Raw genomic sequence first — 15,534 nt, 5'->3', positions numbered from 1 at the left:
CATCTAGGGTCCATAGTGGTTTCAGGTCGAAGGGTGGTATACACCATTATCACCATGAGAATAACTTATGACACTTTTCATAACATTCTATATAGTATTCTCATAGCGGGTCAATCTAGTATAAATGTTACTCTTAATATTCATACCTATGTTTAAGACTTGATAACTCCTTATCCATGATCCATGAGATGTGATCATCAGTCTATATACATAATAGTCTTAATGCTTTAATGTTATCCCACTTCAAAATAAAGCTCGACTATGGATACTTTAAGAATAATGTCCTTATGTTTAATGTGATCTCATGATTAAGTCACACTTGATACATTAAACGGACTATCTATTCTAGGGACTTTATTAGACAAACATAATAAAGAAAAAACTTTTTATTATTAATAAATAATTCGATACAAGTACCAAAAGTATCGGCCTCTAGGGCTTACACCAACACCTTCTTCTATCCATGTCTATTGCATTAGACATATCACACAAAACTACATGCGTGCAATCAAAGATAAGAACCTTCGCAAAAAAGTGGTGAATGTTAGGTATGCTCTATCTCAACCGTCATTTAAATATTACCATGATGAAATTAGATTATCTAATGCAGATGCAGGAAGATGGGTGGATAACATACCAGTAGAGTAGTAGACAAGGGCATTTGACGGAGGTTGTCGATGGGGCCATATGACAACAAACCTTGTAGAATGCATGAACATCGTATTCAAAGGCATTAGAAATCTACCAATATCCACTTTGGTCTGAACAACCTGTTATAGGTTGGCTTCTACCTTCACAACCAGAGGTGAAAGATGGAGTGCAGTGTTAATGTCGGGTCAAATATTCAGTGAATGTTGTATGAAAGTGATGAAAGAGGAAAGTATCAAAGCTAACACACACGCGGTTACAGTCGTTGACCATCATAGGCAAAATTTCAGCGTACAGGAAACAATGGACCACAATGAGGGGAGGCCAAATTTATCCTATGCTGTCAAACTAAACAGAAGTTGGTGCAACTATGGAAAGTTCCGAGCCTTCCGTATTCCTTGCTCCCATATCATTGCGGCATGTGCACATACTCGCCAGGACGCTTACAATTATCTATCTGATGTTTACAAGGCTATTACCGCCGTGAATGTGTATAACAAAAGCTTCTCAGTGCTACCAATGGAGGAATATTGACCTCCATATGAAGGTGACATAGTTTGGTACAATGATGAGATGCGAAGAAAGAAAAAGGACGGCCAAACAACATGCGTATTAGAACAAAAATGGATACGACTGATAAAATGATAAGACTATGTAGTATATGTCGTCAACTAGGACACAATAAAAACAATTGTCAAAATTAAGGAGCAACATCTGCATCATAAGATAATATCTCCTTTTAATTTTTGTAACCTTGGATTCTTATATATCATTATCTTTTTGTTACAATAAGGTTAACAACAAACATCACTACAACATAAACAAACTTAAAACATAACATTTATAACTGATTACAACAATCAAACTTATGTCATCTCGTCCAAACATCATTTCCCTAGCATTCTTATCAGTTTTGACTCGCACCCAACCAAATATACTATCGAGTCTCTTAATACTTCTAATTTTTTCCATTCTGGTATTTTTCCATCTAACCAACGAACCAACTCCCTCTTCAGTTGATCGAAACTACTGATGTTCCAGAAGAGCATTAACATCGGAGGTTTGTCTCTCGAATAAACCACTTTTCCATAGCGGCGACGAACACCAAACATGTTTGCAATATGATGAAATGAGATGCGAAAAAATGATTCACACAACATCTCTATTTATAACACAAAAAATTGCACATTACATTGAGGCGCCAGACCAATTGGTGCCTCCTCTACAAAGTAACACATGGGCGCCAATTGGATTGGCAGCACAATGTGTTGTAGCCAATCCAATTGGCGCTTCCTCTCTAAGTTTAGGAGCATGCGCCAATTGGTCTGACGCCTCCTCTAAAAAGTGGGGTAGATTATTTTGGGATTTTTTTTAAAATCAGGGGTATTTGGGTAAAAAATTCTCTCACAAATCCAATGACTGAATATTCATTTATGGTAGTTTTGACACACTTAACAATTAATACTAAAAATATCGTAAACAATGTTATTGAGTTTGTAAGATCAAATAATCGGAAATATTATAGTCTAGACCGTATTATTATAAATTGTACAATGTAGATCGTAAGAAGCAATTCACAATTTTTACTATACACTACAATCTATGTTTGAAAATCAATACATCAAAATGAAAAATAGATTGGAAATCTTAAAGACAAAACAAAACAAGTTCTTCATTTCCTTCGAATAGTAGAAAAAGAAATATAATGATAAACAATGGAAAGAAATGTAATTCATACCCGTACATCACATTCCATTCCATCCGATTTTAAATGATTCAAATGATAGATATCACTTTTTTTCTCGCTCGATTCGATTTTATAGATCAAAACAAATCCATAGAATTATCATATAACATGATACTATTATAGGTTAACAATTGGGAGTATCCATTTATTTATTGATTTAGTGAGTAATCACAAAAAATAGATGCAAGGAGAAGAAGAAGATAAAAATAAAAATATCTTAATAAAACGGTATTTGTGTGGACTGAGCGAAACAGGATATCCCATTTGCATTGCTGCTGTGTGTGTTATCTGTCCTTCTTTGGCCTCTCTCCTTCTCTCGCTCTCGACACACACTCTCTCACTCTCTTCCCATAACCGCAAAAATCATCTCCTCAATTTTCCGATTCCCCCTTTCCTCCAAAACCTATCATCATTTCAAAACATTCATGGAATTCAATCTTCAATGAGATTCCTCATCTTCAAACCATGGCATCTACTACTCCTTCCATGTCAGGTACTAAAACCCTCGTCTCCAATATTTTCCGTGCATGTGTTTTCTTTTCGTTTTCAATATAATGTTTAAAACCATCACTCAACTTAACGCTCGCAACTTGATTCTTCCATACGCAATCAATCGGAGCGTGTTCTATTTTGAATTATTTGGTTTGTTAATTATCGGTGTTTAGTAGTTCTTTTGTTTTTGAAGTCGAAAAGTCGAAAATGTTCGTTGTTTTTATTTATTTTTTGTGTGCAGTTTCTTTGGAGTGTGTGAACGTGTGTAATTTGTGGAGAGGGGATGGAAATGGAAGACATGATTGTAGTTATCAATCGTGTGCGTGGAAATCTCCTAGGGTTCTTACTGGATTTCTTGCCGGTATGGCGGCTCGGCCTCATCACTACTTGTTGAATTGTCGGAATGAAAGAAGGAATGGATATGGTTTTGTAAGTTTTGCAGTCCCCTTGGCGTTTTTGGCATTTCTTGTTTTATGATGTAGCTTTCAATTTTTACTTATATAAATACTATACTATAGTATCTGAGAGACGCGGAGAATTGGGGTGGGATTGTTATTGTGGTTATTTTTATAGGAAAATGTTAATTAGTTAGTGTTTAGGTTAGTTATCAAGATTCAAACCCTGGACTCGGAGCGTTATTGCAGTTATTTTTTGTAGGAAAATGTTAATTAGTTAGTGTTTATGTTAGTTTTCGATATTCGAACCTTGGACCTCTTGGTTAGAGCTTAAAACTCGCGTCGTTCAACACACCACTTAGCTGTCTGTTTGGGACGGTCCTTATTGCCTTTATGTTCGTATTAAGTCAAAGTCGATGCTCTAATATTGCTTGAGTGTTTTATTTTGATATTGTCGTTCGTTGTTAATAACTAGGTTACTATCAATCTTGCAAATTTTGCAGGCATGTGAAGCCTTTAGTATAGTAGGTTCGTATTCTGATGAAGCACTTAGCATCACACCTCGCGATGGATTCTCTAGATCCGTCTTTTCTAGATTTTCTCCTAGAAAATGGAAATTGTCTTGTTCTTCGGCTTTTTCTTTGGATACTGCCAGCGAGTTTTCCCCTCGAAGCTTGTGGGAGGTACAATCCTGAACTTTATGAACTTGGGACATTTATTGTTGATTATAGTTCTGCAAATGAGGACGTCCTTTTTGTTTGTGTCTGAGTTAATGTTATATATTTTCTAATTGCCACAGGATCTTAAGCCCGTGATCTCGTATCTTCCTCCTAAAGAACTAGAGTTAGTCTATAATGCTTTTATGGTAAGCTGGCTACCTTATCAAAGCAATCTTAATATACTTGTTTGGGCAAAACAATCTCGTCGATATAGTAGAAAATTACCTTTTTGTTTTGTTACTGGTTGTTACAGTTGGCATTTAAAGCTCATGATGGTCAGAAACGGCGCAGCGGTGAACCCTTCATCATTCATCCAGTTGAGGTTGCACGAATTCTTGGAGAACTTGTGAGTTTTTAAGAAATGCTTCCTCTTCTGAAATATGGTTGATATAATTATATGTGCATAACTGCATATAACAAATCAATATTTATAATGAATAAATCCAACTATTTGTCTAGGAACTTGATTGGGAGTCAATTGCTGCTGGATTACTTCATGACACGGTTGAAGATACAGACGTTGTGACTTTTGAGAGGATAGAGGAAGAATTTGGTGCTACGGTGCGCCGCATTGTGGAAGGAGAGACCAAGGTAGTTCGGTAACTTTGATTGTAATTTATTAATGAAACATTATATAATCGTCAGTAGCTTTGGTACCATATTCATATGTTTGCTACATACATACATTGAATTCACATTACATTCTCAATCCCAACTAGGTGTCAAAGCTGGGAAAGTTGAAGTACAAGACTGAAAAAGATTCTGTTCAGGATGTGAAAGCAGAGGATCTACGGCAAATGTTTCTGGCTATGACTGAGGAGGTGACCTCTTTTACATAAAAGTTGCTTTGTCTTTTTCTTTTTTTGAAAAAAGTTCCTTGTCACTTCCCAGTGTACTATAGTATGTTGAAATTGGCTTGGCAACTAATGAGTTTGTCACTGCAGGTTCGTGTTATTATCGTCAAATTAGCAGATAGGTTACATAACATGCGCACTCTATCACACATGCCTCCACATAAACAGGTAAGTTCCATTGATTTGAATAATCTACTGGTGACTCATTATCATTCTTTTGCCACAGATAAGGAAACTAATTTGGCCTTCCATTCCAATCCTTTTACTTTTAAATAATACAAAAGTGCCCTCGCTAGGGCCGCTGGTCGAACTATTTTGAAGCCTAAAGTGAAATTTTAGATAGAACCAACAACATTTATAATTTTTTTTATATTTAAAGCGTGATTATTATTTATTAATTATAATTGATGTATTATTATTTTTTTGTTGTGTGTAACAATCGCAGAGCTTGATCAAACTCTTTAAGTAGGCCACAATTGTTAAGTGAATGTAATCAGATTACGAGTCCAACTAATTATAGCATTTTAACTTTTAAGCATGAATATATTGTGTGAGCTGTTCTTTATTGGACAAATGCAGTGGCGCGAAGGTTAGTTTTTAAATTCAAATCAATGGTCACTGTGCTTGATTCCATTGAGAGATATCCTTTTATTTTGGAAATAATTTGTTCCTTACAAAAAGAGCAAACTGAGATATGTTGGATTCGATCCCGTGACCAAGGACTTAGTAACAAACCCATTGTTACCGTTGCGCTGTTGCCAAATATGTGATTAGTGTGTGGGACTTCTGATATATAATCAAAATAGGACTAAATTTAGAGGTCCAAATAATATAAAATGAGGCCTAAAACTTCACTTGCTTTAGTCTAAGGCCGGTCCTAGGCCTTGCAGACACACAAATTAAGGATTTTGATAGAAATGTTGCATATGAGCAACATCTGTTGTCACTAACCTTTAAACTACGATTCATATATCCATTTAGGTTACTTGTCATTAATCTTCAGTGCCTTGAAACTGGAAGTGAATAGCATTTCTTTTTGTTAATATCACGAGTTTTGTAAAAAAAAAAAGTTGACAATGTCAAAAGTATAGAATGAGCCTTTTTAGGGTATTTGTTTTCTCTTAGTATTGCCATTTTAACTTCTTGTGTATATAAATTGGGTTGAGTTTGTGATGGGCCTTGCTTCTAAATTCATTTTCTAACTTTAGTATGCTGTGTACAGGCTAGCATTGCGATGGAGACATTACAGGTATTTGCTCCTTTGGCAAAGTTGCTTGGGATGTATCAAATTAAGGTATGGTATAATTACACAGTTGCCAAGGCTAAGGACTTGCATGCATGTTTTGTTCCTACAATGCCGCAAGTCCACATAAATAGACTAGGACTCATGATAGAAATACTTATTTTCAACATTATTATAAAATACATGTATTTCATGACATGGAGGAAAGTATCTTAGATCCTGCTTCATAATTATACTTTTTTTTATGATGCAGTCAGAACTAGAAAACCTATCATTTATGTACACAAATGCTGAAGATTATGCGAAGGTGAAGAGAAGAGTTGCCGACTTATTCAAAGAACATGAGAAAGATCTTTTAGAGGTAGTGCTGGTCAGCCTATATTAATTTTTTGTTAAAATAGAAAAGTAGATAAGTTATTACTGCAATGCCACCTCTCTATATGTTCATTATTAAACCTTTTTCGGGTTATTGTGCATCATTGCATTCCAGTGATTAAACTTCTTTCTTCTCCATTTCTTGATAGGCAAACAAAATATTGTTAAACAAAATCCAAGATGATCAACTCTTAGACCTTTTGACAGTTAAAACGGAAGTTCGTGCTGTCTGTAAAGAGCCTTACAGGTTAATATCCATGATACTCAGTGCCACTGCAACCATTTTGTTTATCTACCTGTTCACGTTAGCTGATTTGTTCGATATCACATACTTTTTACATGCATATTGTGTGCATACCTTATTTTGGAATTTTAGGTACTTCTTTCACTGACTACTAATTGAGAAATATTATTGATTATTTGCAGTGTCTATAAAGCTGTGCTCAAATCTAAAGGTTTGATCAATGAGATTAACCAAATTTCACAGGTTCCCATACATCTGATCAGTGTGTTGTAAAGAATTTGAATAAATTGTGTTTTTTTTATTGAGTTATCAACTGTTTGATGTATCCAGTTACGTATCATTATTAAACCAAAGCCGGGCATTGGGGTTGGGCCTTTATGCAGTCCACAGCTGGTAACCACTTACCATATTGACATATGATTTTTCTCCACTTGCTCTACCTTTTACTTGGTATGTATATCGAAGGCCTTTGTTTCATTTTCATGTTTTCTGCAGATTTGCTATCATGTTCTAGGGTTGATCCACGGAATCTGGACCCCAAATCCTAGATCTGTACGTTTGTTGTTTTTTATTCTATTCAGAATACACTATATTACTTAAGAGTAACATATTTTCATTGACTGGTGAGAAATTTTTGGTTTAGTAAAAATATTCAATTTACTTCTTGTAGATGAAAGATTATATTGCAACCCCTAAACCAAATGGGTACAAGAGTCTTCATAGCACTGTGATTCCGTTTTTGTATGAGAGTATGTTCAGGCTTGAAATCCAGGTAGACTTTATTTGGTTATTTCAAAATTTTATTTTTGCATGTTTCATTTTCATCAAGGAGTTTTCCCTACTGCTCTAGCTGATCTGGATGAAGTTCACCTCAAAGTTTTCTAATGAGTTTATCCTCTTCAATTTTTATTGATTTTTGTAGATTAGAACAGAAGAAATGGATTTGATAGCTGAGAGGGGCATTGCAGCTCATTATAGTGGGAGAGAATTTGTTACTGGATTGGTTGGAAGTGCAGTGCCCCGCAGTAAAAGCTCAAGGGGGAAGACAGTGTGTCTTAGCAATGCCAACATTGCACTCAGAGTATGCTATCTATCCCTGATTGATTATGATAGTAATCATGTTTTAAAGAGAGAGCTTAGTATAACTATTACTCAATTTTAATGCTATTATGCCTTTGGTCTTGGCTTTGCATGAAAAATTAAGATCTCGGAGCTTATTTCATGAGCCTTTTCTACAGATTGGCTGGCTTAATGCTATTAGGGAGTGGCAAGAAGAGTTTGTTGGCAACATGAGTTCTAGGGAATTTGTGGACACTGTTACAAGAGATCTTTTGGGCAGTCGTGTCTTTGTATTTACACCCAGGGGAGAGGTAAGGTGGATTATGTCGTATACTACGCGACTATTTTCTTCATCCAATTTGCTGAAGATAATTAAGAATGCTGAATCAGAAATTATACCATCTACAGTTTTGTGACACTTCCCTTTTTCACCATATTTTTATGTAGATTAAGAATCTTCCTCAAGGTGCTACAGTAATTGATTATGCTTATATGATACACACTGAAATTGGCAACAAGATGGTAGCTGCAAAGGTATAACCATTTTCATACTGATGGAATCAAGTGTCGGTCAGTAAAAGACAGATACAAAGCAAAACCATTTTTATTATTGTATTATTGAGACATTTGGTTTAATGCAGGTCAATGGCAATCTTGTTTCTCCTGCGCGCGTGCTTGCTAATGCAGAAGTTGTAGAGATAATCACATATAATGTTAGTATTGTTAAACTCACACCATATATTTTCTATTAGGATCGATGGATCTGATGCAACTGGAAAGTATAAAAATAAAACGGTTTTTCTAAAATGTGCAACCTTGCACATGTATGGATTATTAAGTGCCCACTTTTTCACATGTTAATTACTCGCTTTCCTATTGATTTTATAGATTAACATCTCCGTAATCTTTCTCTTACCACAAAATTAAAAAAAAGGGTAATTAAAAAGATAAAAAGTGGGTAATTGGTGATCCTTATTATTTATCTTGTGAAAGGTTGCACACATTAAAAAACCCAAAACCCAAATCTAATTTGCAAGGTGTGATGTTAAGCAAGTTATATGATTCATTGCCTACGGTTATTAAGTTTCAGATTTATTATCTAATCACGAGCTGTCAAATATTGTGTATTAAAATCCGTATATTCACTACCATTCTATTTTAGAATATGAGTATCTCAGAATGTAATGAAAGTATTTTTGAATATCTTAGCATGTCATGATAATATATTTGTAATATCTTATTGTATCTTTAGAATATATTAATCAGTTATCCATAGTATTAAGGAAGCAACTTTAGAGATTTATTTCATATTCATTGTGTTTATTTCCTTTATTAGGATTTAAAAGTCTTGTTGACATTGTTTAATGGCTTAGGTTTGACAAGAAATATTATGCTAGTATAAGAAAATTATTCCAGCTTTCATATTTACATAAATTTTCATAAATGGTCTTTTGAGTTAGTCAAAATATCTTATATATTCACCTTTCACTTCATTGGAGCTCATAACTTTGTTACCAGGCACTTTCCAGCAAATCAGCTTTTCAAAGGCATAAGCAGTGGTTGCAACATGCTAAAACACGGAGTGCGAGACATAAAATAATGAAAGTAGGTCACATGAGAAGTTTTGAGCATGGTTTGCTAACTCCTACAAATTTTATGCTATATCTATATTTTAAACATTTTATACTTTTTTGTAGTTTCTGAAGGAACAAGCTGCACTTTCTGCTGCTGATATCACTACAGAAGCAGTTAATGACTTTCTAAGTGATTCTGACAGAGATAGAGAATCTGAAAAGCTGTCAAATGGTTCCAGTGGTTCTAAAGATAAGAGCGGGAAAAAAATATTGAACAGTGTGGAAATATCAACTTCAGAAAGAAGTGAGACTGTCCTCCAGAGTAAGAATGGAAGTGCCTGGACCCCTAAGCTCAATGGAAAACACAACAAGCACGTGCATCATTTAAGTTTGAACGGCAAAGGGGACATGATGCTGCAGGGAAACCATGTTGCCAATATGATTCAAGTTAACAATCCAAAATACAAAGAAGTCCTGCCAGGTTTAGAAGGATGGAAAGCCCATAAAATTGCCTCGTGGCACAATATAGAAGGACACTCCATCCAATGGTTATCTATAGTATGCATAGACCGAAGAGGTAAGCTTCCTGATCTTCCGTTCCAGTAAAATGGATGTTATGCACATTGTGGCCAATGAACTTTCCGATAACTGCATTTTTTCAACTTCAATAATAATAGAAGTAAAATGATATTATAGGAATATACCCACTGGGTAAGAGCATGACTTAATGATAGGATGGTGAAATGAATGTCAATACACATTGCTTCTTTAACTGTTACTATTCCATATAGTAGTTAAACTTTTAAGCAATACATTAATTCACTATCTTGGTTTTAAAAGTGTAAACCATTATTTTAGGCATGATGGCGGAGGTCAGTACAGCATTGGCCACAGCAGACATAACCATATGTTCTTGTGTGGTGAGTGGTTAAACCAAGTCCCCATAAAATACTATACTCAAATATAGGATGATGTCTTTGACATTATACAAGTACTAATTTATTTTGACTTATCAAAATGACCAGGCTGAGATTGATCGAGGAAGGGGAATGGCTGTTATGCTATTTCATGTAGAAGGAAATTTAGAAAATTTGGTACTGTATCATCTCTAACCCTGGTTTTGCTTGATTCTTAATTTGTGATCATTGTTTCATCATTGATTGTGTTCATGGTCAACTTACACAGCTAATCTGTTCCTCAGGTGAATGCTTGCTCTAGAGTAGATCAAATACTGGGTGTTTTGGGATGGTCTACTGGCTGCAGCTGGCCAAGCTTGATGGAAAACCATGGTGTTCTCGAATGCTAGATGATTTGGTTGCAGTTGCACTATGCCATGTTCACTACAGCTTGTCCAAAGATTGCAGCTCAGATCTTGAACTAAGTTTTGTCCGCAGAAGCGCAGACATTTATATGTCTAAATTTTGGTTGGTTTTATAGTTCTCTCATATATTTGTTCCAATTCACTAACCCAATAAACCGGCAGCATCCAGCCAATTGAGCCAAAGTCTCAGAAACTCGAACTGAAGGCATTGTTGTATATAGAAAAGAGTGATAGGATAAAGGAGTATACACTGTAAAGTACTTGTGCAGCATTTACACAAGGAGCTTGCTAGGATATCTTTACTTTAATTCCATTCCTACCAAACGTGTGATTAAGTACTCGGTATAATGGCATTCTTAATAGGGTAGGATCAGCAGACGAGCATTCTGAATTCTTTCTTTTCTTTTTTTACTTGTAAAAAGTTCCATATCTTCTTTTATATACATAATTTTAGTTTATTGAAATGCGGTTTCTCAGAATATATTTTCCTCCATTATCATATTCTGGTTTTGTAACCTAACTGATAATAGCAATGTCCATTTCAAAAACTCATTCAAAAAGAACCAATATATTGATCCTAACTCAAAACATTCATACATTTATATATGTTTTTCTGACATTATACATTTATATATGTTTTTCTGACATTATATATTTATATATGTTGATCCTTTCTTTTTGAAACAAAACATTGATCCTAAATTCACTTCATGGGACTCTTACTGAGTCGTCGTCATCAAGAACATAAAGAGATTCCAGTAGGCCACAGGTCAGCGCAGCTAGGAGCATTAGAAATCCTAGCATCAGCACAGGCAGAATCCAGGTGGCCAATATTGATGGTTGAACATTCAGGGCCACCGGGAAACTTGCTGTTTTGTTCCACATTGCTTCTTTTGGGGCTGTCTTGTTTAGAGCATAGTAGGAACCATCATCTGCGTATAAGTTACTGCATTCATCGCATTCACAGTAGTATTTCTTGTATTTATGTTGTATCAGCTCCTCATTGTCATCAAGGGAGGTGGTCTCTATTGCTTCTGAGCTATCTTCTTCCTCAGTCTCCTCCGTAGCATCATCAGAGTCCATGTCATCATTCTCATCACCGGTTTCCGTGAATGTTATTAGGCTATCTTCTTCCTCAGTCTCCTCCGTAGCATCATCAGAGTCCATGTCATCATTCTCATCACCGGTTTCCGGGAATGTTATTAGGCCATCTTCTTCCTCAGTCTCCTCCGTAGCATCATCAGAGTCCATGTCATCATTCTCATCACCGGTTTCCGTAAATGTTATTAGGCTATCTTCAGATTCATCCTTCTTTTCCTCTTGTTCACAGTCACCGGAGTTGTTAAACATCCTAGAACTTTCTTCTGCAACCATATTTTCGTTATTTTCGTTTGAAGATGTCGCACTTTCTGGCTGGGAATAATCAGAGAAGGCAATTTCCTGATGATGAAAGCAATCACTATTGGGTTCATTGTCAATTTTCTCCTCCTGAACCAAATTTAACATCCAAGTTAAAGCCAACATATATTGAAAACTCTCACAACTGCATTGAATAAAGATGGATGAATCACCAGAGTCAAGGGTTGCAACTCGGAGGAATCATCTGTCTTGGCACACTCATTGGATGCCAAACAGCTGCAACAACAACTGACACATGTTAACATTGTATTAAAATGGAACATGACAAAGTCACATACATAACTTAGGTGTGCATGTTTGATATGGTATTTATTAAATAATTATTATATCATACGATGTAACATCCTCCCCAAATTGGGTTGTTGAATATTGAAGAGAGTCTTTCTCATCATCATCCAATAAATATTGTTGTTGGTGAGGATGAATGCTTTTTTTCTTATGTTTTTTGGTTCCAAAAGAAGTCACAGCCATGAAGCCTGCAATGGCCAAGGCTCCACCGAACACAAGGAGTCCAGTAATTCCACCTTCACCACCAATAGTTAAGCTTCTTCCTAAAGAAGTGTTTGTTTTCCTCTTTCTATCTCTGTTTGTCCTTTCATCTTCCATTGTTCATAGAAAAACAAAACCAAGAGATGAAGTTTATTTATCATCTTATCTTATAAATAATAAAAGGAGGTAGATCAAGATGGTGCATGCAGAGTGAGACAGAATCGGGCTTCTTCTTCGTTTTGTTCGGATTCATTACATGGTATCTGATGAGGCCTCCCACATGTTGAAAATGAGAGACACGTGTTTGGATATGGATCGTGTTTTGTTCTTATTAACTCACCGCAATTGTAGTTTGAGCAAAGCACTTTCGAATCGATAACATCTGGCTACTACGATTTGTTTGTTATTGAAGTTGAGTGACTTAATCGTGCCAAGTATGCACTAGATAGAGTAAGAGTCATGCACCATCCGTGATTACCGGTTTCATGGCTCATCAACTTGCCCTACTTCTTATATCTACTAAAGTATAATAGAGAATAATCAATGTATTTTTAAAAAAGATTTAGGTTTTGAATATTCAAAAATAAATGAAGTGGAAAGAAGCGGATTAAAATGAAATAAAAATATTATTTAATTGTTTCAATATTTAATGATAGAATAAAACAATTTTGTCATTTCTTTTAAATTGAAGGATATAAAAACGATGGAAAGTGATTGAATATGATGAGATGTATTCAAATCAATTCCGTTATATTCCATATTTTTTTAGTCAATCCAAACAATGAAACATAAATTTATATCATTTCTTTCTATTTCATCTCATATATCCAAACATACTCTAAAATCATAGACAATAAATCTTCACTTTGCCTTCATATTGGTGGTGATGATAAATTAACCATCAACCAATTTATTATTTTTTTTGTTGGTCTTGAATTACTCTTCAACAAAATTAATCACGTTTAAATAATTTTTTGAACCTTGACCTAGGTAGGTAGTGATTTAATGAACACGTGAGCAATTTTCTCAAACACAATTTCTTTTGATTCATTCTTCTCAAAGGATAAACGAATATTGACGTGCTTTGTCTTTTTTATGATATATTTAATAATTGATCAAATGAATGATATTTTGGTTATCTCAATTTATTTTCTTACGTTTTTTTAGTAATTCTTAACTCCTCAATCATATTCTTAAATTATATGATTTATTTTACTCATTTACGTAGGCAATATTCTTGTCTTGATTTATAGAAAATGACACATTAGATTTTTTGATTTGTTTTCCAACATAGATGTCTCAAACAATATTAACGCAAAATCGGATAAAGATTTCCTAGTATCCAAATCTCCCAGCATAGTTGCATCTACACATTGTTTTCAAAATATTTTCTTCTTTAAGTTATTCTTGTGTAGTATGTTTTTCATTGATCTCAACATTTGTTTCAATGCTTTTCAATGCACATGACCCAAATTGGCTATAAACTGAACTCATTATACTAATCACTTATGTTAAGTCCGACCCAATAAAAACTATTTCATACATGATGTTTCCAACTCCACTTATATGGAAACTACTCTCAATTTTTTCTCATCTTCAGATTGAAGATATTGCAAGATCGAAAGCTTTGTGTGATAATCCAAAGGAGTGTTAACGGTTATACTAGTTAAAAGTAAAAATGTATGATAGTCCCTAGTGATTAAGAGTTGTCAGAGGTCTTAAAATTTGTTGTAGATTGAAAGGTAACTCGCGTAGGGGTGAGAAAATTTGTATGTGTGTATTTATGTATTGGAGTTAGGTTTTTCTCTTTATCGAGATATTGAGGTATTTATAGCCATATTGGACGTGGATCAAAGCCTTCATAGGATGTAGCAAACACTCCGGAAATGAGTAGTTAATTTCCTAAAACTCAAGGAGCGCAATTAATTCTCACGACTCCTTAGATGTCGTTGTGGATCAAATATATGTTATATGTCTAATCATGGGCTATGGACAAAGACATGAGGGATTCAGACGATATATTCGAAGAAAGAGCACCATATCAAAAAGAGCGTCATGTGAGACTTAATTGAGCCTTCTTGATGGTACTTAGTCAAGTCTTGTCGTGACGTGAAAAATATCCTAGCGTAAAAATACTCGAAATTAATGAATTCACGCTACTAGAAAATATACCTTCGATGACACAATATTACAACGGTCATTTTTCCACCGTAGTCATATCATATTTTTTACGCGCATATTTTATTTTATTTTATTAAGAAACTTTTCATCACAGTTCCTGAAAATAGCCGTGGTCGTAGAACTTGGATGACAAGCTTCGAATCTCAGCTTCAATACTTTTGCATTTTTTCAATAAAAATAAGCGTGTGTCATTTCACATTTATTGTTATTTAAAAATTGAAAGTATAACAACTACGGTTATTTGATTCAACCGTGGTTATATGTTTCATATTTCACTACGGTTGAAGCTTGTAACCGTTGTGAAATTATTTCCCATAAAATTAAAACATAATAGCAAGTACTTCATTTCGCTCATAACAATAAAGTGTGCCCTAGCGAACGAGGCGACAAGGGTAGTGAAATCATTTTTGAAAACAAAATCTTTATCCTCTTCGACTTACGGTATGTTACCATTATATATTTGCTGCTCCCTCCCCCCTCCCTCTCTCTACTGTTTTCTGAAAGTTTGTTTTCTAAAAGTTTATGGTCTTCGTTAGGGTTACATTTCATTTCTTGCTATATTTTTTTAACATAATGAAATTGTGAAGTGTATTGTTCATGTTTCCTTGTTCATGTTTTGTGACTATAACTTTGTTCATGTTTTCATGTTCATGTTTTGTGGCTATAACTTTGTTCATGTTACAAACTCATTATTGGGTTGTTAATTGTGGTCGTAGTTTTGGTGTTACATCCATCTTTTTCAACAACCTTGAATCTTACATCCATCTTTTTCAA

At 34.8% G+C, this 15,534-nt stretch overlaps 2 protein-coding genes across 3 annotated transcripts; one reads left to right on the top strand and one right to left on the bottom strand.

Annotated features, from left to right (window-relative positions):
- Window positions 1–2,621: 2,621 nt before the first annotated feature.
- Window positions 2,622–11,135, top strand: LOC127132646 (putative GTP diphosphokinase RSH1, chloroplastic). 2 transcript variants are annotated; one of them, XM_051061607.1, is made up of 24 exons: window positions 2,624–2,888; window positions 3,129–3,316; window positions 3,786–3,965; window positions 4,082–4,147; window positions 4,255–4,347; window positions 4,461–4,592; window positions 4,721–4,822; window positions 4,946–5,023; window positions 6,078–6,149; window positions 6,352–6,459; window positions 6,623–6,720; window positions 6,900–6,960; window positions 7,048–7,110; window positions 7,213–7,269; window positions 7,388–7,489; window positions 7,640–7,798; window positions 7,956–8,087; window positions 8,224–8,310; window positions 8,418–8,489; window positions 9,295–9,381; window positions 9,474–9,927; window positions 10,209–10,270; window positions 10,376–10,444; window positions 10,552–11,135. In XM_051061607.1, the coding sequence occupies exons 1-24, from the start codon at window positions 2,861–2,863 to the stop codon at window positions 10,654–10,656; spliced, it is 2,655 nt and encodes an 884-aa protein (XP_050917564.1). In that variant the 5' UTR covers window positions 2,624–2,860; the 3' UTR covers window positions 10,657–11,135. The 2 variants fall into 2 exon arrangements, 1 of the variants encoding a protein (XP_050917564.1); XR_007806788.1 differs by lacking the exon at window positions 10,209–10,270 and having other exon boundaries at window positions 2,622–2,888; window positions 10,552–10,647.
- Window positions 11,136–11,242: 107 nt separating this feature from the next.
- On the bottom strand, window positions 11,243–12,898 carry LOC127132647 (uncharacterized). The gene is made up of 3 exons (XM_051061608.1): window positions 12,425–12,898; window positions 12,243–12,306; window positions 11,243–12,159 (listed from the first exon to the last, which is right to left on the bottom strand). Exons 1-3 carry the CDS (start codon window positions 12,694–12,696, stop codon window positions 11,380–11,382), a joined length of 1,116 nt encoding a protein of 371 aa, XP_050917565.1. The 5' UTR covers window positions 12,697–12,898; the 3' UTR covers window positions 11,243–11,379.
- Between the last annotated feature and the right edge of the window lie 2,636 nt (window positions 12,899–15,534).

This window comes from Lathyrus oleraceus, chromosome 3 (assembly GCF_024323335.1).
Source record: "Lathyrus oleraceus cultivar Zhongwan6 chromosome 3, CAAS_Psat_ZW6_1.0, whole genome shotgun sequence".
NCBI lineage: Eukaryota > Viridiplantae > Streptophyta > Magnoliopsida > Fabales > Fabaceae > Lathyrus > Lathyrus oleraceus.
This window is presented reverse-complemented; position numbering and strand designations above follow the sequence as displayed.

Coding starts and splice junctions, on each gene's coding strand:
- LOC127132646 (XM_051061607.1), top strand. CDS start 2,861: ATGGCATCTACTACTCCTTCCATGTCAG. Junction 4,823..4,945: donor TTCTGGCTATGACTGAGGAG/GTGACCTCTTTT, acceptor TTGTCACTGCAG/GTTCGTGTTATTATCGTCAA. Junction 8,311..8,417: donor ACAAGATGGTAGCTGCAAAG/GTATAACCATTT, acceptor GGTTTAATGCAG/GTCAATGGCAATCTTGTTTC.
- LOC127132647 (XM_051061608.1), bottom strand. CDS start 12,696: ATGGAAGATGAAAGGACAAACAGAGATAGAAAGAGGAAAACAAACACT. Junction 12,307..12,424: donor TTTGGGGAGGATGTTACATC/GTATGATATAAT, acceptor TTGTTGTTGCAG/CTGTTTGGCATCCAATGAGT. Junction 12,160..12,242: donor AGTTGCAACCCTTGACTCTG/GTGATTCATCCA, acceptor AATTTGGTTCAG/GAGGAGAAAATTGACAATGA.